This window comes from Anopheles gambiae, chromosome 3 (assembly GCF_943734735.2).
Source record: "Anopheles gambiae chromosome 3, idAnoGambNW_F1_1, whole genome shotgun sequence".
Classification (NCBI taxonomy): domain Eukaryota; kingdom Metazoa; phylum Arthropoda; class Insecta; order Diptera; family Culicidae; genus Anopheles; species Anopheles gambiae.
The window spans coordinates 6,369,090-6,393,212 of NC_064602.1; the positions used below are offsets into that span (position 1 = coordinate 6,369,090).

General features: G+C 51.2%; 3 protein-coding genes across 3 annotated transcripts; 1 reads left to right on the top strand and 2 right to left on the bottom strand.

The window, feature by feature from the left end:
- Window positions 1-84: 84 nt before the first annotated feature.
- On the bottom strand, window positions 85-2,558 carry LOC1277790 (protein croquemort). The gene is made up of 5 exons (XM_317287.5): window positions 2,402-2,558; window positions 1,431-2,030; window positions 498-1,342; window positions 337-427; window positions 85-267 (listed from the first exon to the last, which is right to left on the bottom strand). The coding sequence occupies exons 2-5, from the start codon at window positions 1,863-1,865 to the stop codon at window positions 115-117; spliced, it is 1,524 nt and encodes a 507-aa protein (XP_317287.5). The 5' UTR covers window positions 1,866-2,030; window positions 2,402-2,558; the 3' UTR covers window positions 85-114.
- Window positions 2,559-4,272: 1,714 nt separating this feature from the next.
- On the bottom strand, window positions 4,273-14,309 carry LOC3291672 (ralBP1-associated Eps domain-containing protein 1). Its single transcript, XM_061654244.1, has 6 exons — window positions 12,929-14,309; window positions 10,065-10,969; window positions 9,199-10,000; window positions 8,964-9,132; window positions 7,797-8,506; window positions 4,273-7,700 (listed from the first exon to the last, which is right to left on the bottom strand). Exons 1-6 carry the CDS (start codon window positions 13,073-13,075, stop codon window positions 7,053-7,055), a joined length of 3,381 nt encoding a protein of 1,126 aa, XP_061510228.1. The 5' UTR covers window positions 13,076-14,309; the 3' UTR covers window positions 4,273-7,052.
- A 322-nt stretch (window positions 14,310-14,631) lies between these two features.
- Window positions 14,632-23,091, top strand: LOC1277789 (nonsense-mediated mRNA decay factor SMG5). The gene is made up of 5 exons (XM_061654243.1): window positions 14,632-15,836; window positions 17,146-20,131; window positions 20,195-20,327; window positions 20,415-20,573; window positions 20,660-23,091. Exons 1-5 carry the CDS (start codon window positions 15,799-15,801, stop codon window positions 20,878-20,880), a joined length of 3,537 nt encoding a protein of 1,178 aa, XP_061510227.1. The 5' UTR covers window positions 14,632-15,798; the 3' UTR covers window positions 20,881-23,091.
- Window positions 23,092-24,123: the final 1,032 nt, after the last annotated feature.

Genomic DNA, 24,123 nt, shown 5'->3' on the forward strand with positions numbered 1-24,123 from the left:
ACATGCTAACTAGATCGTGAGATATGCCAAAGCGATGACAAGTGTAGTGCTGTTCGGACAGGAAAAAACAACTTCCGGCAGAAATTTTATTCCCAAAAGTGTTTATTAGTTAATCTACAGTGCCGTCTTAGCTTCTACCGGTTGCGGTGGACTTTGTAGCTTCCATCTTGTCACGGAGAAGTACACCGCCAGTACTAGACCGATTATTCCAAGCGCACCCAGCGCATATGCGACGTAAACACCGATGTCGGGAAGTATCAGGATTAGCTACGGGAGTGGACACAAAATGGCGCATTAGTTGGTCAGTGAAATGGTCGGAAAAATGTCTCCGCTTACCTTTATATCGTCCGCCAACTCCTCGGTCAGGCTCGCCGTTTGCCGGAACCATAGCACCGGCAGCATCACCTCCGGTATGCCCTTCAGCAAGCTGTAACAGAGAGATGAGAGAGCCGCATTAAAAACCACTCCCTGCAACGATTTTACACAGAAACGCTTACGTCATGCCGTACTGCTTCACGTCCAGATTGACCTGCAGCTGGGCCCGCACACCCAACGGCACGCCCGTGTACGGTTCCAGCTCCATCTCGAACCGATGCTCCTTCTCGTTCGGCTGCATCCCACTTATCCCCTTCAGATAGCTCTCGTTCGCTAGATAAAAGTGGGGAAACGAAACCGTCGCCGGTGCACCGAACTTGCACCTCGAAACGTCCATCGCCCCATTGTCCAGCAGCGGACAGTCGGCCACATTCTCCGCGGTACACTGACACTCCGTATCCGGATAGTGCAGCCCATTGTCGAACACCCGATCCGTCCCGATCCAGCGCAACCCATCGATACCGTACCGCTCCATCTCCTCGGCGTACTGCAGCGTGACCGCGCTGCACACGTCCGGCGCAAACACGCTCACGCTTGGCGGCGTGCCACTGAGCGTGCGGCCCCACGGTGGCCAAACTTCCCCGGTCGTGCCACGGATCCGGCCGCACTCGCCCCGATAGTAGTCGGTTGCGTTCGCACCGTTCCAGAGCCGCATCACGCCGGTATTGTACACGCTATCCTTGCCCGTACCGATCGTGAACGTGCCGTCGTACGTTTCGCTACCATTGCGCCCGAAAAACCAACCGAATCGATCGTACGGCGGTAGATCGATCGGTGGCCGCGATTCCTCCGGAAGCAATGCGAGCAGGGCGAGCAGATTCGTCAGCAGCGTGTCATCGTACCCCTCGAATATCATCTCACGCACCAGCACATTGTAAAAGGGCGTGGTGGCCAAACCGTTCAACATGATGATGCCATCGACGTAGAACAGGAATTCCGGCTCATTGCGCAGCGCGTATCCAACGGTCTGCAAAGGCGAAGGATCTCCACTAAGTGCCGCTGTTCAAAGGTGAAGCCATCCCCCCCCCCTCCCCCCCCCCCCTTCCCCCACTTACCAGAAGTACCGGATTGATGGTAACGACACGGTCCGTCTCGTAGTCACCGACCGACAGCTCCGGCACGTGGTACCAGATGCGGCGCTGCTGGAACGTCAGCGTGTCGTTATCGTTCCACTTGAGATTGACGCGCTCGTGAACCTCCCGGAATGTGTACGGCCCGAGCTGCTCCAGGTGCGGCTTCTCCGTCAGGTACGCGTCCGCGTTCGTCCAGTTCCACAGGTACAGCTCCAGGTAGGTGTCGATCGGTGGCTCAATCCAGTTCTTGTACACCTCGGTGCCGGGTTCCAGCACGAACTCGCGCTTCGCAATCTGCCATATTAGCGCGGGCCACACCAGACCGAGCGCGAGGGCAAACACGCACAGCGCGGTCGTGCTGCCGAGGGCACAGAGCCGTTTGCCCGTCGGTGACCAGTTGGAGCAGCAGCCGCCCATCGTTGGTCGTTGTTTTGGGGCAACAAAATGTTCGCTTATCGGACGCTACTAAACCTCCGATATACACACGGGCGGGAATTTGGGCAGGAAAGTGACTGTTATCAGGCGACCATCAGACAGGTGATTAACTCTATCCACATTGTTTGGAACGGTAATAATAGATGTCTGAAAGGAGGTGGAAGGGATTAAACATATATACAACCACCAATCGATAGATAAGGTCCAAACGGGCCGTAAAGGGATGATGATGGATTATGAAAGAATTATGTGACGACAATATCGGGAAATTATTTTCGATGGGAAAATTTCACAACATATCTGTTGGAAATAGTTTTCGAGAGGGTTTTGGGCATTTGGATAACACGGGTTTCTTCACTTGTAGGCACTAAATCAACTTATACTTTCACAACAAATCAGCACTCTTTCACTATTTCACAGATGTCGCACGATATTCGCCACGGATCACATTCTAATATACCACACAACATTAACACGTGGTGCATCTGCTGAATGTTGCCATGCTGTTGTAATCTTACCTTCTTAGACTATCTCCTCCTGGAGACCGACTCGGTAGACTGCTCCGTTCACACTGAACCTATCGAAAATGCATCGCCGTTAACGCCCTACGGTAACAAAATCCGTATGTAGAATGGTCAATTGGGATAGCGAGCCCGAGTCCCGAGGCTATCAACACCCCGGTTCGTTCGGTGCCATTAGGCAATCGATAATCCATCGTTACCAGGTGCGCATTGTTTGTTCGGGCGCGCGCACTTAATCTAGATGCAGCGTGAACGGACGAATCAATGCGAGATATCCCTTGATAATGCTATCGGATTTTCGGTTAATCATTGGGCTACCAAGCATCCTACTGCTTTCCTACTGCTTCAATGCTTCAAGCTGAGCTCTGCCATCTTTCATCCATCATTACAGAACGAGTTATTAACGATGTCGAAAATGGCATTTGTTGGTCAATAGTGCTTATCATCTTCCTGTTGCGCTGTGTCACCGTAACGTTCCTTTAGACATTGTTAGTTCCAATGTTAGTGGATTGGAAATAACCACCGATGCATCACCGTTTTGGTGCCTTATCAGTACCGTGTAACGGTTAAATTAACCGTTTTTGTTTGGTGTTATTGAGCGCCATTCGAACACGTGTGGCTGATCCGTGATGATGATGACGATGGTGTTATCCTCTCTCTCTCTCTTTTGTTGACCTGCTCACAAAAGAGCACGTCGATGTGACATGGCCCTCCCATCCCGATCTACGATAGGTCTCGCTTGACCTGATCCAGCCATCGAGTTCGCTGTGCTCGCCTGCGCCTTATGCCGAACTGGGGATCGCTGTCGAACACCTTCTTGGTGGGGCATGAGTCCGGCATCCTCATGACATGCCCCAGCCATCGTATCCTGCCAGCCTTCGCCACCGTCAGAATGCTGGGTACGCCGTACAGCCCAGCAAGCTCGTGGTTCACCCTTCGCCTCCACGCTCCATGCTCGAACACACCGCCAAATATGGTCCGGAGGATGCGTCGCTCAAACACGCCCAGAGCGTTTGCATCCTCCACACGGATGGTCCAGGACTCGTGTCCATAGAGAACCACCGGGCGAATCAATGTGCGATATATCTGACATTTCGTGCGGGCTCGAGGTCTTCTGGATCTCAGCAGCCGGTGAAGCCCAAAGTATGCACGATTCCCCTGTACAATGCGTCTCCGGATTTCGCTGCTGATGTCGTTGTCTGAACCGTCCCAAGATAGCAGAACTCCTTTACTACCTCGAGATTGTCAACTAATACACTGCTCCCCAGATGGTCGGAGTCTCCGGCAAGTAGGTACTTCGTCTTCGTCGCATTGATTCTCGCCTCACACACCTTCGCTGTTGTTCAGCCGATGATATCGATGTCATCCGCGAAGTCAAGAAATTGGAGAGATCGGTAGAGCACCGTGCCACTGATGTCGTTGTCTAGCCCCGCGCCTCTAATGACACCTTCCAGGGCGATGTTGAAGAGCAGTCAGGAGAATCCGTCACCTTGCCTCAGACCCCTGTGAGATTCGAACGATTCCGACGTCAAGTTCGATACTCTCACCTTGCACTGCACCCCGTTCATGGTGGCCTCTAACAGCCGGATCAACTTCCCAGGGAAATGGTACCGCTGCACCTGGGAAGTGGCGGGGGCACCTCGTCTTCTGTGCAGATGCTGTCGCTGTTGTTACTGCTGTGCTGTTACTATGGTGATTGCCTTGTTCTACGACTTGCGCCAGCCTCTACTGCATCTGCACCATTCAGGTATCCTTCGAAGTAGCGCTTCCACCTTAATCCTTTAAACCATAAAAATCGAATCGCGGGGTGCGTCATACACTTCATTCGGACATTTTTACGTACTCAAAGGAGGTAGTAAACATTTCGCTTTAGAATGACACATGCTTTGAGTTTATTCAACGTTCTTTCTTTCTTTCCCTCTCTCTGCCTAGTTTTGTTGGTTTTTACGCACAGCGGAGATCTGCACAATTAGATTCTTTCACTAGCATTGACATTGATCGTGTCTCTTTCGATGCGGGTGCTCCTTTCAAGGGCGAAAGAAAAGTAGAAAAAAACACACAAATTATGACCTCCCTTCGCCCACTTTCACACCTCCTACCGATGATAGTCCTGGGCTGGGTGGCACTCAACTTGCAGCTGAACAAACGGAACGAGATGCTGCGAGCTGCTCGGTCGGTACGCAAAGCCGCCATAAACCGTCGCCATCAGAAAGAGAAACAAGGCGTCGCGGATGGAAAAGGGGAAAAGAAACCTCTAACGATCTGACGAAACGGATGCATGATTTAAAGATCCATTTCAACCGATCTTATGCATACTTGGCCGTACCAAATGAGTGCGCTTCCCCGTTCAGTGTGTTCGTAATTCTTAGGTCGTGTCGTTTGCACTGTGAATGTGAAATTTACGCCATGAATTTAATATACCAACTACTACTAGTGCAGTTCGCGCAAATAGGGGAGAAAAATATATGTATGGAGCTTTTTTGTTTTGTTTGCGCACCGACGTTTTCTTCTTCTACGTTCTATAAATAATCTCTCTTTCTCTCGTACTCTTTGATTATAAACGAGCCCCGGGGGAGGGGGTTTTGGATTCGTTTTGTTTTGTATTAATGTTTTGTATTCTTTTATCGCTTGCTAACGCATTATTACACATCGTATATAAAATAGAATCACCCTTCCAGGTTCGCGTTTCGCGTCCTTACATACCGCACCCCTCCCCGCCAACAAGCCATACACAGTCCACATAATGTAACAACACAAGCTTTTTATACGTCGCCATTGTTCTTATCAGTGTTTTATGCTACTACTTCCCCAAACGACACACTAAAAACGTACGAGTAGCCGCCCCTCGGGGCGGTTGTTCCTTCCTACACAGTAATCTTCCCTTCGCTTCCCTTGATAGCTTCTACTTTAACAAACATTCACTTTGTTTCGTGTCTCGATCACATGCGCCGATGATAGTGTTTAGTGTTTAGACAGTAGAGATTTACGTTTAATTTATATAATCCACGCGTCCGCCCAGTCCATCGAGCCACCATTTCAACAGTTTCTTTCTTACGAACATGCGCTCAAGCGTCCCTTCCCACATCCGCATTCTTCCCAACATCAACGATCGTCATCTTTCGCGCAATATTCATAGATTCCGTTTTGCACAATTTCCACCATTCATCGAATTTGAATGAGCTCTCAGCTATTTAAAACATATTATTATCGTATTTTTTGTTTTGTATTGTTGCGTTTCCATTGCGTTACGACACGACACAGGCAGAAGAGCGCTATACAGACTAAGTATATTAATTCATCATTAAAATATGTAAGATTTAAAAACATTGCACCACCATGGGGTGTGCTACTCTCTAAGCCAGTCAACGGGTTGCGGAAGTGTTCAACACACATACACATACGTACAGACAAACACACACACATACACGCATACGTACACATGCATGTCTTCTGTATATATATATTCCCTTTTTTCTTCTTCTTCTTCTTCTTTTGTTGCTTAATGATTAACAGTGATCCCTCGCTTGCAGCGCAGCACAGCAGCATGCACATTTTAACGATTTCAAGCATTTCGAACGTATCGAAGTATCTCGCCATCGAATGGCGCTATTTTTGTGCGGCGTGTTGGGAAGGCATAAACTGGACAGAGAGGGTGTGCTGAGGACACAGAGAGGAGGAGCGCGTTAAGGACTAAGTGAATAGCAATTGAGGAGATATTTTGCAAGGAATGAACTGCTGCAACTAATGACGATAAAAGCGGAGGGGGGGAGTTCGTTACAAGGACAGGAAAGTACAAGCTATTTGTCACAAAAACAAGCTTAAAACGTATGCAGTTACAGTTACAGTTTGGTCCATAATTTATAACGGAAAGGATGCAATGTGTGTTTGAGTTTGGCATCGTGCCGCTTCGAGCATCTCAAACTCAAAATCTTAGATGAAAAGGTAAGAGGAGGAACGTTTTAGCATACCTGTCCTCATGCACCTACTTAAATCAAAAGCTACTGAAACGATCTTGGAAGTGACATTTCAATGAAAATTGTAAGAAAAGCGGAAATATGTACAGTACACAACACATGCGCAACAGCGGACAGCGGAGTAACAAAACACAACCATCAAATATTGTCCCAGTGGCTAGACACACACACACACACACGGCACAGGGATGAGTATCAATTTCACAATAACACGAGATAGATTCGATCGATCGGGATAACTATAGGCAAAAGGATAAATCTAGCTAAAACATACGAAAGAGGAAAAAACGAACACACCCCACCGCACTCTGATCCTATTTACAAAACGCTGCAATGTCTTATTCGTTTCTTTTCGAGAGACACGGGGAACCTTGTGGGAGGGTGTGTGTTCGCGCGGGAGATATAGAAAGATAGAGAGAGGAGAAAGAGAGGAGACATGCTTCGTATATGCGTTCGAGATGTATATCTTTGACGATCTAACTGCTAAACGGGACACGATCTAAACACAGTATCCATGCAAGTTGGATGTTGATTATATGGCTTCCTTATAGTCAGAGGCAAAACACACTATCTAACACAGAGCACCGTCACACGAGGGGTGGTAAAACGGTGCCCGGAGCACGAACAAATGGACCAATGGAATCGTGTCCGATTTAACCGACCGAACCACCCGCTCATAGATTCGCGTGATGGTGCGAATGGTGGTGGTTGGTAGTGTGGGACGAGGACGTGCTGGACACGGCCGGCAACGAAGACGGACCGGTGGACAGCATGGTGGAGGTGGTGCTGTTACTACCACCACCACCACCACCGCCCAGTATCTGCTCCTGCAGCTCGATCTTGATGCGAATGTCTTCCCGCTTCTGCTGAATGTGCAGCAGTTCCTCGCTCAGATCGTTGCATATTCGCAGCAGCAGCAGATTCTGCTCCTTCAGCTGCTTCAGCACGTCCGGCATGACGGGCGGCGGGTCGTTCGCTTTAAACCGGACCTGCCGCAAGCTGTCGCTCAGCGCGGAAATGCGCTTATCGTAGTCGCCGCCGCCGCCGGACAACACCGCACCGGACGTGTCGACGCTGCGCGATGTGACCAGCGGCGGTTGCTGCGACTGGGGCGACTGGGAACCGCGGGCAGCCGACGCCGCTGCCGCTACCAGTCGTCCGTCGGCGTGCGGCTTACGGTATACCTCGAACGCGCTGTTGCGCGGCTGATGCATGACGAGCGATTTCGGCAGCGTGCCGGAACCGCGCGGTGTGGAATGGTGTGTCATGTTGCCGGCCGCATCGAGATGGATCGTTGTGATGTTACTCGAATCACCGATTGACTACCCGAGGGGAGGGGAGGAGATAGAAAAAAAAACAAAAAAATGCAATTAATTATCGTCTCACACCGCAGTACGATGGAAAAGTCCGATACCAACCCCAATCCGCTGTCCGGACGACGCTCCACTGGGAAAGTGGGTAAAGTCGGCAAACCCATGGGCCGGCTGTCGATGACCGGTGGGTGCCTCCCCGGTCGGCGTTACCCTCGGTGGCACCTCGGGCGGTGGTGGCATCTTGAGCGGATCGCCTATCGGTGCCATGGCCGCACTGTTCGTCGTGAGCTTCAGCTTGTTCAGATCCAGGCTGCTGCTGCGCGTGTGCCGATGGGCGGACGGTCTCGGTGGCGGCAGCGGCGGTGGCGGTGGCTGCTGATCGACCGATTGTTTCTTCGCCAGCGAGGGCAAACGTTCGATGGTGGCGGTTGCGTTACTGCCACCCGCACTACTGCTGCTGCTAGCCGCAAAGCCGGACGCATCGAGCGAAACGGTCATCGAATCGTTGCCCGAGTGCGCACTGCTCGCTGGATGGGCACCGCCGGAATCGCGCTGCGGCGGTGGCGGTATCGCACCGACACCCTTCGACGGTGGTTTCTTCGGCTGCGGTCTTTGGATGGCACGTAAATCGCCGCTATTCGTGAGCGAGTCCCGTGGCGTGCTGTGATGATGGGGCAGTGGCGGTTGCTGCTGCTGCTGCTGCTGCTGGGAAGTTTGTTGCTTCGGGCTGGAATCGTCCCTCGTTTGGACGACCATTAGGCTGCCGGTGCCGTCACTACCATAGACTAGACTACCATTATCGACCGCTTCAGCACCTGGGAAGGGGGAAACGGGAAAAATTGTTTAAGAAGAGATTCACACTAGTGGTTGAAGCTCGGAATCTGAACTACCCGGTTCCGATTCCGTGCTCGGAATCAATTCCGAAACCGATTCCGATCCCGGAATCGATTCCGGAGTAAATTCCGGAGCCGACTCCGATTTCGGTATCGACTCCGTAGTCAAAATCGTCTCCGGAATCGGAATTGACCCGGAAATCGCTGATGGTGTTAGCCGATTCCGATTCCGGATTCAATTCCGATTCTAAAGTCGTTTCCGATTCCGAGGTCGATTCCGATTCCGAAGTCGTTTTTAATTTCGGAGTCGATTACGATTACGAAACCGATTCCAAAAACGATTCCAGTACCGATTCCGGACACTGATTCCAGACCTACTATCCGGAACCGATCGCGATCAAAACTTCATTTTTCCCATCACTAATTCACGCACACTTACCAACAGGGGTAACACGTAATGGGACAGGATGCACAATGTGTGGATTGGACACAATCGCTTGCGTCGTTCGCTGCAGATCAAAGTTGACCGGCTTCGGGCCCGGACTAGAGACGTTCGATGTGGGAGATTCCATGAACTTGGTCCATTCTTTCGTGGTTGAGTTCCACTCCTACAAAACACCGAGAAAAACAGCAATAAAAAAACGTTCGCATTATCTCAAAACCACACCCAGTACCTTGTTGGTTTTTGTGTTCGGTGGCGTGGCTGGATGGTCGGCCGATTGTTTCACCTTCTGGGCCGAACCGGCCGCGTGCTGTTGATGGTGCTGCGCCAAAACCGGCGGCGAAACGTTCGGTGGCGTTTTGCGACCGCCAGTCGTGGACACAGCCGCGCTGCTGCTGTTGCTGCCACTGTTGCTGCTGCCCTTGGTGGCGTTGGCGACCGATACGGAGCCGGTCGTACCGCTGCTGCTGCCAACACCGGTCGCCGACGATACGGAGGGCGGGCTGGCATCGTGTGCGGCAACGCTGACCCCTACCGGCGCGCCACCCCCAGCCGGCGCAGCAACCTTCGCAAACGTGAGCGTGTCCGGCACCGGCACCATGCGCTGATAGTCTTTGTGGGCGTCGAACCGCTTCCGGCTGCTGCTCTCTACATTGTCATCGCTTTCGAGATGTAGCAGATCTGCTTCCGCCGGTTCGGTTCGTTCGTTAGCGAGGGAAACATTCGCACCGGCGGCAGCACCAGAACCGCTGCCACCGGTCGTTGTTGGCACCTCGGCCGAAGCACTGGCCGGCAGAGCGGAACTGCCGGACGCACCGCCCGCTGCCGGTTGAAGCAGTGAGTGTTGCAGTAGCGTTGGCAACAGACAGGGGGGTAGTGTGGCCGGCACGGGTATGTTGTTGCGACGCAGCACCACCAGATGCATGGCGGCGGTAAATTCGGCCAAGTTTAGGGCGCCATCCCGCGTCACGTCGCACATCTGCCAGATGTGTCGCAGCTCGTCGATCGGGATGCGTGATTTCTCGAAGAAAACCCTACAAAATACCAGTAATTTTGTATTCTAAATGAAGTGATGGAACACAAGTCCACACAACTTACCTCGCAACCGGTCCGCTCACCAGCCCGTGCACGTCCGGCTGGATCGTGCGGAACTGTTTCAGATAGTAGTCCTTCTGCGTTTGTGAAATCTGGTAGAAATACTCGAGATCAATCTCCTGCTCGTCCTCGTCGCTGCTGTGCCGGTCGGACGATTCCTCCTCCGTGCCCAGCAGCTGCCGCTGCTCCTCACACACCAACCCCTGCCAGAGGGTTTGATTGGCCCACGGCCGTTCCGCGACGCTGTTCGTCGGCGTCGGACTATCGCTTGCCGTACTCCACGCTTCCGGCGATCCTCCACCACCACCACCGCCGTGTCCTCCGCCATGACCACCACCACCGGCACCCCCGCCCACCAGTGGATGGCTGTTGCCGATCATCACAATGCCACCGCCCTTCAGCATACCGACCGTGTGCCGCTCGCGCTCACCCCGAATCATATTGACCGGATCATCGTTATGCTCCACCTCGGAGTCGGTGCTCGGCTGGTCGGAGTTGGTCATTTCGCCCCCGGTCGAGGCACTGCTGTCCTGTGTTGTGCTGCCCGCACCACCGCCTCCACCCGCTACACTGCCAGCCATTTTTAGCGAGGCACGACGGTTCACCTCACTGTAGCCGTTGCGTTCCAGCGTGCCCGTTTGGCTGCCGCCGGCCCCGGTACCGCTGCCCGATCCCGCCGCCGACAAGATGCTCGAGGAAAGGGACGAAGAGTCGCCCGCCCCGGACGATGGTCCCGTCGCCGGATCGATCCAGCTGAACTGGGGCAGCGGCAGATTGACCGAAGTTGTAAGAATCTCTTCCCGCAGCGGGACAGCGGCCTGGTAGGCGGCGATCAGCTTCAGACAGCCGTAAAACTGCTGCCGGGAAAGGTGCAGTGCCGTTTGGGGAATGCCAGCCAGTGCCGTAATCTACAAAAAAGAGAAACAAAGACGCAGACATGTGAGTGAGTGGTAGAATTTGTTGAGAAAAAAATGAGATACACAAGAGAGAGAGAGAGAGAGAGAGAGAGAGAGAGAGAGAGAGAGAGAGAGAGAGAGAGAGAGCGTGGGGTAGAATTTTTGTTTACTTTTCGATAAGACCATGAGGCAGGCACCACTGTTCGTGTCAATATGCCTTGTTTTAAGAAGTTTCACATTTTAAAGACCGACAGACGCGATCGAGTAGGCTGTCTTACGCTTACTGGAGCAACTGGACGGAGCTTTTTAAGGGGGTTTTAGTTCAGCTCTAGTTCAAGATTCTGAACAACAAAAAAATTCCAATAATCCTTAGTAGAACATATGAAAAAAAACATTCAACATAAACTGTAGAAAAATGAAAAACTGTTCCAATCAACTTTATCAGCCAACCAGCAGCTTTAAAAAGCCCCACAATAATGGATCGCGTTGCGCCTGTTGCATCGAGGCAAGCGCTAGTGGAATCGGAAACTGACGCCACAAACCCACACCGCAAATAGTAGAAACAAAAAAAATGGGTCTATAAATACCGTGCCTAAAACACAAAACGGCTTGTCTAGTGCCTGTGTGCCTGTGTGTTTTTGTGGCCGTGGTAGTGACCGACACCTGTGGGGCGGTTGTGGTGTTGTATTTCGCCCACCCCCCCTAACGTTACCGTGGCGCTTTCGTGCGCTAATCATAAATTATGTTTCTCCGCAGTATCGTCGCCACCGCCTTCGGGTAGAGGAGCGGAGGGGATTTCTTCATTTCAATCCCCCCCCCCCCCCACTTCCGTCCACCTCCAAAGTCTTCTAATTGGGACGTGTGCTATTATCATTAGTGGGATGGTGCACGAAGGAGATTAGACTGCTGGCTCAACGACCGTCTGGGACCGTAAGGGAGGGCGAAACCACGTCCCAAGACACCAATGAATATATGGTGTGCGTGTGTTTATGTGTGCATGTAGAATCGATGACTTTCGCCTTCCCGTACCCCCCAAAACACGCTATTCAAGTGGAAAGACTTGCCCATTGTAGTTAGTAGCAAAAAGAAGTCCCTTTTTTGGTTTCGATAAGGCACTTAAGTGACAGGAGGAAAAGAAGGCATTCTTTCAGACACGGACTCGTCCAACATGCACTGGATTTGTGTTTTGTGTTTGGTTTGGTCCTCGTGCCTCTTGCTTCAAATTACCCCCTTCCCAAACTGGGAGGATTTGGATACCAAAAAGTGAAAGCAAAGTTCCGATGGAAGCTTGCCAAAAATCAGCTGACAAAATAGTACACATCCGCCCGCGCGCGTCCGGTACTACAATTTATAGTACACCACCTCCTACCCACCCACCTTCTGCCGGGGGTGGTGGACGGGATCGCAAACACGAGGAAAGGAAGTAAAAGGATGTGTGTGTGCGAGAGAGTGTAGCATCGGTAGCACGGTGGCTTCATTTAGTTGACACTTCCTCCTCCCGCTCGGCTGTGTTCGTGTTCCTGTGCCAACTTCCTGTGCGCGTTCTTCTTCCTGCTCTGTGTGTCGATGGCATCGGCATCGGCTCTCGTACCCGGGGGCATCCGCCTTTCCGAGGTCATCCGGTACAGCGCGCATGCATGCCCAATCGTGTCAACCTCTCTCCCGTGTTCATGTTGATTTTATCATCATCCCTGGTGCGCTCGTGTGCCCCTCTGCATGTGTGTGTGTGTGTGTGTGTTCTGTATGGATGAATGTATCGCCTTGCTCCTAGATTGCTCTTTCGTGCATCGCAAATACTGCTCCCGCGGCCGTCCGCTCACTCTCACCCTCTCTCTCTCCCTTCCTGGTGATTGCGCTAATTTTAGATAAAAACCGATTAAATCGCCAACATTGATGGTAACCCCACCCCCTCCCCAAACCCACCAAAACCTTCCGGCGGTTCTTCGACTAGCCGCCCGCTTCCCTACTAACCTTGTTTATGATCTCGCTGGACAGGTTGGCCGAGCGGAACAGTGACGTCGCCTTCAGGGCCGGTATCTTGCCCGCCCCGTCCGTTTCGCTGCAGATTTTAAACAGATCATTGTAGTACCGCAGTTCCGCCTCGCTCAGCTCATCCATCGTCGTCGTGGTGGCTGTGAATGTTCCTGGTTGCCGTGGAAACAAAAGTCCTGGGCTGGGTGCTGGACCTGGTCGCTGGCTGAAGGCTCCACACTTTCGATCGAAGTTTTTTTTCCGGTGGAATGGTGTGTGGCGGATTGAGGGGCGCTGTTTGAGATGGATTTTCACCCAGTTGTGGTGACCTTTGGCATGCAGCCCACTCACAAGCGCACACAACCACACACTCTACACGCACCGCGTAATGCACGGATGACACGCAACCGAGTGTGTTCGGGGATGTGTGTCGTTGCTTTCTTCTTCTCCCCCGCCACGGGGCTACACTACCGACAGCCCACCCAGTGACCTAAACACGGAACGGGTCGGAACAGGGGGTGGGGCGGGGAGGGAACGACGAGGGCGCAACAATTTAGCAAACAAATCAACCATCAACCCTCCTGCATGCCGACGTGATTCGGACGCGCACACACCAGCACGGCGTTCACACACATTGGGCACTAAATTGTCCCGTCGGTTGAGGATGGAAGGTACCAGAGTGGGGAGGGGATGCGATACGCGTGTGTACCGGGAGCACTTCCTTTGTGACCTCACTCACTCTCGCTCTCTCTCTCTTTTTTTTGCTCTGTAGATTTCCCTTCGCACGAAAACACTTTGCACTTCCGTTTCCGTTCCCGTTTTCCAGCCGATCCGTGCTGAAAAAGAGCTTGTTATGCGTGTGTGCGTTTGGGTATGGAGGAGTTGTTGGCACAATGTTGGGCATCAACTCTTCTTAGCGGTGTTTTTCCGCTCACACTACTCTGGCAGATCTAATTTTGGTCCCCCTTCCGCTTCCGAACACCGTCCACCACGGGGATTGGCCCACTGACACTCGTCGGGGGAACAAGATTGTCTTCTCCACTTCCACCGATACACCTGTGTGGTTTTAGAAGCTACACCAGCTCATCTTTTCTCCGCAAAGACCCGAGGCCCCTTGTGGGAGGTTTCTTTGCCAACGCCGATGAGCGCTTCTTTGACCGGATGAGCAGCTGCCTGCTCCCTGGTTTCGGTGCTGCGGGGGTTTTTCTTCCTTCTTGCGATCGAAACCCGATCACACACACACACACGCTGATGCTGTTTTGGTGCTCCCGCGACCCGAACCTATCTATTGGTACATCCGTACGTGCTGCGCTGTTTTGCTGTGTTTTTCCTTATTTTCCGTTTTTTTTTCTTTTCAGCTGCTTGCACATATGACGGGAAGCTGACAGCTCAGCAACGCACAGTGGGAGCTCCTACGGTCACGGGAGCAGCACTTTGACGTGATCGATTTTGGTATTTTTGTATTTTTTAGGAATTCAAAAGCACGTTGGTATTGTTTCCTGCAAAAAAATATTTGATTGGAATTTATGTAAAAAACGTAAATATTTGAAACGTTAAGTCACCAACAGCAATCCATTTAGAATTTCAGTTTTAAAATAACGAACAAAAATGCTACCTGTGCTTCGGTCGACCATCCACGGCGCTTCGTCGATGAATCGAGCAAAAAGTAGTGCCCCCCCTCAAATGGTTTGACGTTTCCTCAATCGAGGAATAAAAGGAGACTGACACTTATCAAAACCACACCAAACTGCGAAGTGTTGTGAAATCTGTAATTCTGCTTCTACTCTTCCCCAGAGGAAGAAGCCGTTTTTTTCGAAACGAAACGCGTGCCTGTGCACAGTGTTACCCGCAAAAAAAGAGTACCCATCCCGGTTTTATCTTCCTACCACGCTGGCCCGTTTGTGATGAGGAATTCTAGTGGTGATCATGCTCTGAAGATGCTGTTCCCATTGGTGACCGTGCCGTGTGCTTGGAAGCAAGTGAAATCATCGTCCGCTGTTGCTGCTGCTGCTACTGCTACCGTGCTATTGTTGGTTGCTTCTACTGTTGCTGCCGTCGTTTGCGAATTCCGCCGTCGTAACCTGCTGGCACTGTCCGGCTGCACCTCCTGACGGAAACGCACCCGAAGCCTGTGTGAACGTGCGAAGGGTTCAGCATTCGTTTGAGCAACGTGCGATAGAGGGACGTGTTCCTGAACCACAACAACAAAGCGGGAAGCGAAAGGAATCATACATCAGCTAGCCAGTCAGCTCAGCTCAGCTCAAGCTCAGCTCAGATCCATTCCGCGATTGCTTTGAAGTGCATTCGATTGATTTTTGCCTGCCACAGTCATCCGATAGTGTGTAGTGTGAAATAGTGTACGTGTGTGTGTGTGGTGCTGAAAATAAATCGCACCGTTGTGCCTCGCTCTATCACTTTTCGAAAGGCACACACAGTAGGCTAAGAGAGTGCGTAGAGGAAAAGGGCGTTTCGTTGTGTCGTTGCTGCTGTTGGGTGCGTGTGTCAGTGTGTTGCAAAGTAGGCACAGCTGGTGGAAGGCCGCAGAGATACGCAGCGAATTGTGCAGGAAAGCACACACATTGAATCGTACGACGAGCTACTACAACAGTACCACGCCGCGAGCGCGTCATCATCGCACCACGACCTACTCATACAACCTTGAGCGAGAGCGTGCGATAGAGCGAGAACGCAGCGAGCAGGCAGCAGAAAGCAGGAGAAAAAAAGAAACCACACTCAGCGACGTAATCAGCAGTTGTTCGTAAAACACGAGCGAAAAAGGATAACGCGCGTTTTTGCGGAAGGGATCCTTTCCGGATCTTTGCACGAGAATTTCACCAGAAGTGCAACCTGTACTTGGTGGTGAAAGCGCCATGGAATATTCTAGCAACGACGTGAAGCAACTGTTCAGGTAAGACACGGCAAACCAAAACAATACATGCGCGCACCGAGCGAGATGACACTTAAGGGTTAAGGGCGCGAGTGCATCGCGAGAGCTGGTGCATCAAATGCAATCCAGCGCATCCCATCAATCAAGGTGCTGCTGATTGCAGTATTTTGGGGAGATGCAACCTCCCGATGGGAAGCGCCATGCGGTGCTTGTGCCGCACAGCCGCGTGGAAATTTTTCGATTTCACCATCCTGCGACAGAGCGTCGTACGCGCGCGGAACACATCGCGGGTGCTTTTATTATGGTGCTGCCGCGTTCGTTGTGTTCGATGACGTTATGCCTGCGAGTGTGTGTTAGTGAGCGAACGTGTTTTTTTTTGTGTCTGTTTCTACCCGTCCAATATCACCTTCTGGGGGTGGTGGGGGTACACGGTTCCTCATGGCGAATGAAGGAACAAAAAGCAAAAGGCAAAAAGAAACGTATATACATGAGGCAAAAAAAACCAAAACCCCCCGGGGTAGCAAAACATTTGATTTGCTGCTTCATTTCGTTTATAAAACGACAAATTTGCTGTTGGGAATCGATAAGAAATTGGTGGTGCGTTTGTGTGCGTGCCTGCGGATCGTCACGTATGCACTGACATTGTTGTTTCCCCATCGTGTGCCCCACATGAGCCGCGCGATCTACTAGGGAAGGCGAGAGCATAATGTGGGGGTTTGTTTTGATGTTTCTTGCCACAGAAGCATCATATTTCCTTCTAAATTGCGTGTCCGACCGATGCGCAATTAAAAACCGCATGGCTGGGAATGGAATTTAAATTTATTAAATTATTGAGCAGTTTTCCTACTTTATTCGTATCGTTTCAATATGAAATACCAATTCTGTTGTCTATGGAGAACAATTTATGTGTACGAACTCATTTCGTTTCTTAAACAAATGTTTAAAGCATACGATAAGCTACCTTAAGATACTCTTACTTAGTCACAAAGAAGCTCAAGCGATTTTTTCCCTCCAACACTAAATAGTTCACTTCTGAGTGTGTGCACATTATCAAGCTAATCTTAATTGAGTGGGCGTTACAATGCTGTGGCTTACGATAAGCGGCGGCTCCCCCGTGGAAAGATAACGCGAAGCAGCGAAAAGAAAACAGTCATGCTTAGTAGTCGGTGTGCGCCATGTAAACATGTGGGGATTGGGGAGGGAAAAAAACAAAACTAATATTTCAGCTTTAAGATAATGTATCTGCCAAAAGACGACATTCCCAAAGGGAAAGAAAAAAAAGCTTCCAAACCAATATCGGATCATAATTCGTCTCTCCCTCTCTCCACAGATCTGTCTACACGCTGGTAAAGGGGCAGGATGAACAGAAGGCCACCCTGACGGTGGATGCGATCCTGCAGCCCAGCTTCCAGCTCAGCCACCGCGTCCTGGTCGCCCAGTGCGTGCAGCTCATCTTCGAAGACTTCGAGTGCGTCGGCCAGAAGTCGCGCGAGATCCTGTGGCGCAAGGGCTACTACGATGTGATCGGTCTGCTGAAGCGCCAGAAGGGGCGGGCAAACGGGGCCGCCCTGCTGCAGGCGGCCGACCGGTTGATCTGCGAGGGCATCAACTACTTCAAAGCGATCGTGCTACGCTTTGCGCAGATCTTCAACCTGGACTCGTTGCGCTATCTGGTCGATTTTGCGCTGCTGGAGGACTACGATATGGTGGCGCTGCGCGAGGAACCGTCCTGCTATGCGCTGCTGCAGCTGCAAACGCAGGACGATGAGGCGGGCACGGTGAAGAAGGAGCTGTACACGAAGCAGGAGATTTCGTACGCGCTCGAGACGATCCACGCGCTGCTGATTGCGCTGGGCGATCTGCACCGGTATCAGCTGGAGTTCGGTATCGGCAGCCGGGTGGAGGTGCGGGAACGCGCCCGTGCGTACTACCTGGAGGCGTTCAAGCTCAATCCGAAGGTGGGCATGGCCCAGAACCAGCTCGGCATGCTGGTGGCGGGACAGAACGGCAATCTCGACGCCGTCTATCACTATCTGTACTCGCTGTGCTGTGCCGTACCGTTCGAGTGCAGCGAGACGAACGTGAACGTGATCTTTCAGAAGAACATTCGCCATCTGGAGAGCGGGGGCGATCTGGTGAATGGCGGGGGCGGCGGCGGCGGTGTGCTGGTTGATGGTAACGATCAGCTGGTGGACGAGTTCATTGCCACCTTTCTGCTGGTGGTGGACGTGTTCTTCTACGATAAGGATGTGACGGACTTTACCGCGCTGTGCCACTCGGTGCTGCTGGAGTTTAAGAAGATCCTGAGCATTCGGCAGCTGCTGGACGAGTACTATCTGACGGACGATATGCTGTTTAAGATCGTTTCTATCCTGTTCTTCTGCATGCACCGCATCAAGCTGATCAACTCGGACAAGATCTACAGCCTGAACGCGTTCCTGGTCGCACTGTGCTCGGAGCTGCTGCAGTGGTGCACGTCCAGCTTTGAGAAGTTTACGAACGAGCACAGCCGGGAGGATGCCCGCTTTCAGGAGATGTATCTGCGCCGGTACCAGCGGTATGATGAGCAGGTGCACCGCGCGCGGGACATGATTCGGAACGGGTCGGCCATGTTTTCCAAGGATCAAAAGTCTTCGTCGGGCGTGGAGGAGGGCACTGGGAGTCAGGATAGCCGCGGCAACAAGGAGAACGAGATGGCGAACCACGGTGGCAAGGGAGCGGCATCGTCGCTGATCGTTGGTAGGGCGAAGAGAGGTGGTGGAAGCGATAATGGTAGCAGCAGAGGGTCGGACAGTCGCCAGAAGAAACATTCGCGCCGTCGTCGGCGGGCTTACTCGAACGAAACGGACTCGGAGGATGGAGAGCGGTACGAGGATGGGGATGGATCCGAGGACGACTACTACAACCACGGCTCGGACACGGACTCCAGCAACAGTAGCGAGGAAGAGCAGGAAGAGGAGGAGGAGGAGGAGGAAGAGGAAGATGATATGATTTCACTGTCCAGCTACGGATCGTACGATGAATATTCCGGCGAGGAGGAAGACGATCGCGATCGTTCGGAGGAGGAAGGCAACCAGCCCGGCAACCAGCGGAACGAAACCGACGGGCAGCAGCAGAGCGGCGCCACCGACGATATGCCCGCGGCGGAGCAGCTCAAGTTTAAGAAGCGCTACCAAAAGCTGGACCCCAACATTGTGCTCGAGTTCGCGCAGGGCGAGCGGACGATGCGCTCGCTGAAGCTGCTGCTCGATTGGCTGCTGTGCAACATGGACGTGCTGCACAACTGCTACCAATCGAACCCGGAGTTTCTGCACAACATCATGAAGCTGCTGAACTGGTTCAATCTGGACTTCTTCACGAACCGGTTCTACTTTGCGCGCGACATGATCACCGTGCCGGGGCTGCGCGCCGATCTGCAGGAGATCTTCAACGTGCGCCGCATCATCCCGCTGCAGGAGGACGTCGCGATGAAGCGCTTCCCGCTGTTCGAGGCGGTGCAGGAGGGTCTGCAGTGGGAGACACCGTACCGGCTGGCCATCAGCCGGGAGGACGAGAGCTTCCTGCGCCTGATGAAGATGGTCGACGTTGGGTTTGTGGTGTGCAAGTCGAAGAAGTTCGACTACTGCTTCCAGCCGAAGGTGCGCGCGTTCCGGGTGCGTGCCGGACTGGTCGGAGCCGGAAGCAACAAAGGACGCACCAACAACAACAACAAGATGGCGACCAAGGGGCAACGGAACGGTGGCAAACCAAAGCGCAAGGATGATGCGCTGGGGGGCGGTCGCGGTGGAAACAAGCGCGACTGGAACGGTGACGGTGGTGATGGTGTCAACCGTTCCCGTGGGCTTTCGTACAACCAGTCGCGCAGTGGCCGTACGACGATGGGCGCTAATGGGGGATTAAAAGCGAAACGCATACCAGCGGAGCATCATCAGCGTCGGGCGGCAGCAGTGCGTGATCGTATCGGCGATGGAGAGGATGCGGATATGCTGCTGCTTGCGCGCGGCGATGCCAAGCGTCAGCGCAATCGGATGCGCCAGAAGGGTGCTCGCAATGGGGTGGAGGATTATGGGCAGGATGGTCATGAATCGGCCGCCGCCCCAACGCTGTTCACGAAGAAGGGATATCTTCACAACCGCAGCAATGGAATGTTGATGCCACTGGGTAGTACCGCTCAGAATGGTGCCGTGGATGAAGCGGCTGTGGATGAAATGCAGCGAGACAAGCGGGGAGGAGGAGGCCCGCAGGAGAAGGGCGACATTAGCGCTATTATGGGTCAGCTGTGGCTACGGAATGAGGTCGAAACGCTCGAATCGAAGGTAAGTTGCTGACGAGATGGGTTGGATGACGAACTCTTTCTGTATCATTTTCCTCTCTCTCAGGTTAACAAAAGAGCTGGGAACGTTGTATTGACCCCGTATCTGGTGCTGGACTCGAAGTGTCTGTCCGAGTACACGTCCATCGTGAAGAATTTGATCAAGTCGAAGAAGTTTGTCGTTTTGATACCAAACGCGGGTAAGTAAGCGAGATAGAAATGGGAAACTAAATTACGCGAATGACTGAATTAATCTCCCTCTTGTTTTGTTTTCTTTCTCTTCTCAGTTTTGGGTGATTTGGATGAGTTGAAAAAGCACAGCGAAGGTGCACGCAACGCCATCAAGTGGTTGGAGGTGGAGTTTAGCAAGGGAAATCGTTTCCTGCGCGCCCAGAAGGCCCACGAAACGCTCCCGATGCCGTTGGTGAAGATTCCGAAGAAGTTAGGTAAGTGCAAACGAGCAAGCCCTTGCCTGTTGCCCTTTCACAAAACTCTGAACCATTTTCTTTCATTTTCTCCTATCGCCCCCCAGATCGGGAAGGGGCAGTGTTCAATCACATTGTGCAGTTCTGCAACCACATCGTGACGAACCACGCCGACAGCGAGGGCAACGACATCATCACCTACCTGTCCGGCGACAATCTGCAGGAGAAGAAGCTGTGCAACGGCAGCAGCTTCACCGGCATCCTGGAGGCGATTCCGGTGAAGTTCGAGCAGATTGTCACGTTCTACTCGAGCTACAAGCGGAAATGAACGCCTGCGCCCCACACCGTCCACGGCCGAACGAGTGTGTTGGTCTTTGGTCTAAACTCTGCAGCGAACAACAACTACTAAAAGAAAAGAAAAAAAGAAAACCAGGGCAAACCAGCAGCTGAGGCAGACAACAACGAGCAGACAACATCGCAGAAACAGCAAATTCTTCATCCCCCTCTCTCCACACAAACACACAAACAGCGGGGCGGTACCGTACGCGGCGCCGTACGTCGCGTCGTTCAGCGCACCGAATCGCTTCCGTCGCGCTACCTGCAGCAATACGTTCTTTCCTGCCCCTGGGGAAAGAGGAAGTGTGGCGTGGGTATGTAGCAAGACGAGAATGCGGTTCTACGTTGGATGTGGTGTTGCGAAGCGAGGATCAAAAAATTGGGTTTTGCTGCAGGACGCTGCTTCGTGCGGCACACGTGCTGCGATCCTGTTAGCTATCCTTCGTCTTAAGAGCCAGTACCCCTCCTCGATCCACGGTAGCTGTAAATGTATCTGTGTGCGTGTGTATGCATTCTCTCCATCATCTGGCAAAAGTGTACCAACCAACGAAATTCGTCGACATTTTGTTCAGATGGTGGTGTCCCCATGTGAGCCCGGGTTTGGAGCAGGTTCGCGCACCACCGGGCAGGGGCAGACGGCGCAGTACGTCAGAGATAAACAGCATCATGGGAGGGGGAGAGTAGGAGAGCGAGAGAGAGAGATGAAACAACAATTGAGGAAAAGCTTAAGAGAGACAGAGAGATAAAAATTTTCGTAAGAAAGGAGAGAATTTCGGAATAATAACAGCGAAATTGGAAGGTCTCTAGCATCGTTTTGTGTGTAGGAGAAAGAGAGATAGAGCGAGACAGCTGAAGTTTTCACACTATGAATCATTCTTGTGTAGTGTAACGTCCAGGAGAAAAATGCAAGCGATCGAGATGTCGCTGTTGTGCAGTTTGTATGCTCTTTGGAAATACTACCCACTTTTAAATCCTTCCTCCATCCATTCCATCTTTGCAGGCCTTTTTGGAGACGGAAAGGGGGGAGTGTGTGTTTCTTCCGTTGAGTGGCTTTTTCAACACCCAAGAAATTGTGTTGTAGTTCGCGCACAAGTGGTGGATGAAATTGTGAAACCCCCTCCCCCAAACTCCTCCGCCCGGAAAGCCCCTGGGATGATGAAGGGGGGTTTTGAGATTGGAAAGGGAAACACGCGTTTTAGGCTCGTAAGGAACCATTCCGTACATTTCCCATCCCCCTTCCCATGTTCCTTCTCATTCGGAAGCACTTTTTCACAATCATAGCGTTTGGTTTTACATTCATATTTTTGCTTCATTCTACATCATCCTTCTATTTCTTCTTCTTCTTCTTTAATTTTAATCAAAAAATGAGTTCCAGAGCGCAACGTCTACATCATCTATGCACTACTACTATTTCATTTAGTATAACACACACCTCGTTTAAGCACAATTCATCTGGAGTTGAACTTGGAAAGTATCGTAAAAAAAACATCATCTAGAGATTTACATTTTCATCATCTGCGGCCAATTATGTGTGGCATAGAAGAAAAAAAAAAGCAAATCCATAAGATTCTGTTTAAAATCATCTTAAATTCTTTAAACTTTTCATACCTATTATAATATTAATTTTCCGTTGCAAATGCATAAAAAAAATCATTAAAAACTCACCTCTTTTCCTTCATTTTTGGCTTGGTGATTGGCAGACGGTACTTTTTTCTTTCAACTGTAAACACGTGGTGCGATATTGGATCTCAAGTTTCTGATATGTGTTTTCCATTTATTCTTCTTTTGTGTGTGACGATTCTCGGCAATTTACGACAAGTATTAATTTCGAGCGAACGACACTGTGTGCCGCCCACTTAGTGACACTTTTGTTTGTGCAGCATTCAAACTGTTCTATTCATTTGTCAGTTCTGCGGACGTACAAAAAAAACAGTTAACGATCACTCCATGAAATCCTCTGTACCTACAACAACAAGGCAGACAAAAATTATGTTCCAATTCATACAACACTCTACTCTATATACGTATTGGAAAATAGAAAAGAACCCCCCCCCCCTGTTCTCTGATTACTGTACCAATTAGATTATATCCAATGAGGAGATGTACGGCTTCTGTTGCACTTTCGTTTTTTACTATCTTTTAATTTCTTTTCGCCGAGCTCGCAACTCTTAATAAAACACTTCATTGGTGGAATAAAAATGAACGGTGCGTGTGTGTTGGCTCATTACACTGTAGTTCGAAAGAAAAAAAAAAGTAACAAATGACGTCAAAGCGAATGAAAAATTACAACCAAATACAGGATTAGCCGTTGTAGTGCTTCGCTTAGTGTTCAGATTCCAGTAGATTCCAATTAGAAAGCATGTTCGTATTGTGATCGTTCGTTTCTCACGTGCTTAAAATCGCATCAAACAGATTCTCAATGGGAAAAAAACGAGAATATTCCGAACGAGTGATGTTAAGTTGTATTTACACGTGATAAGCATCATTATGCGTATGGGAAAAGCGATCGTTGCGGTGCATTTTTCTGCACCGGATCTTGTTCGGCTTATCATACGGAGATTAAAGCGTAACGTAAGTGAATAATTTAAGCCAAACATTCAATGAACTAATTGCATTCTATTGTATTTTTTATTATTTCAGCTTGAAAAGCGAAAACATCAATGAATGAACGATCGATGCAAGGCAATTGAATTTGAACGCCTTTCTCGACGCAGGATGGCCCTGTCGAGCCTTTGCCCTTTGTCCGCAATTTATGGGCGGTCAAGTTCAAGCTCATAGATAGTAAGTGGTCAATTATACAAACACCAGCTATACCTGTGTTCTATACGTCCTGAATGTACGGAAACACTAAGCTTCACTGTTCCGCACGACTAACTTTTCGTGCTGGCGTACGATTTGCGCCGACCCAACGACTTTCGATCGATCTCCTAAGGGCCTAATTCCTATTTGCGCCGTTCGCAGGCTGGTTTGCATTGGATGATCTCGTGGGTTTTGTAGTAGAGGAGGCGCCAACGGTTGTTCCGGTTTGTCACCGCCCAAGGTGTAGCAGTAGTACACGGCGAGGCCACTAGCCGGCATGCCTTGATCCTATGCAAGTGTGCATGATTTATTTCCTGTGCCCTGTGTCATTGTTCAGTGGCAGGGAGGAATTAAAATATGGAAAACAACGAGAGAGCAAAATTGAGCATTGCGCGCCCCCTCGCTCATCATGCGCCGGTGTGATGCAATCGATGCG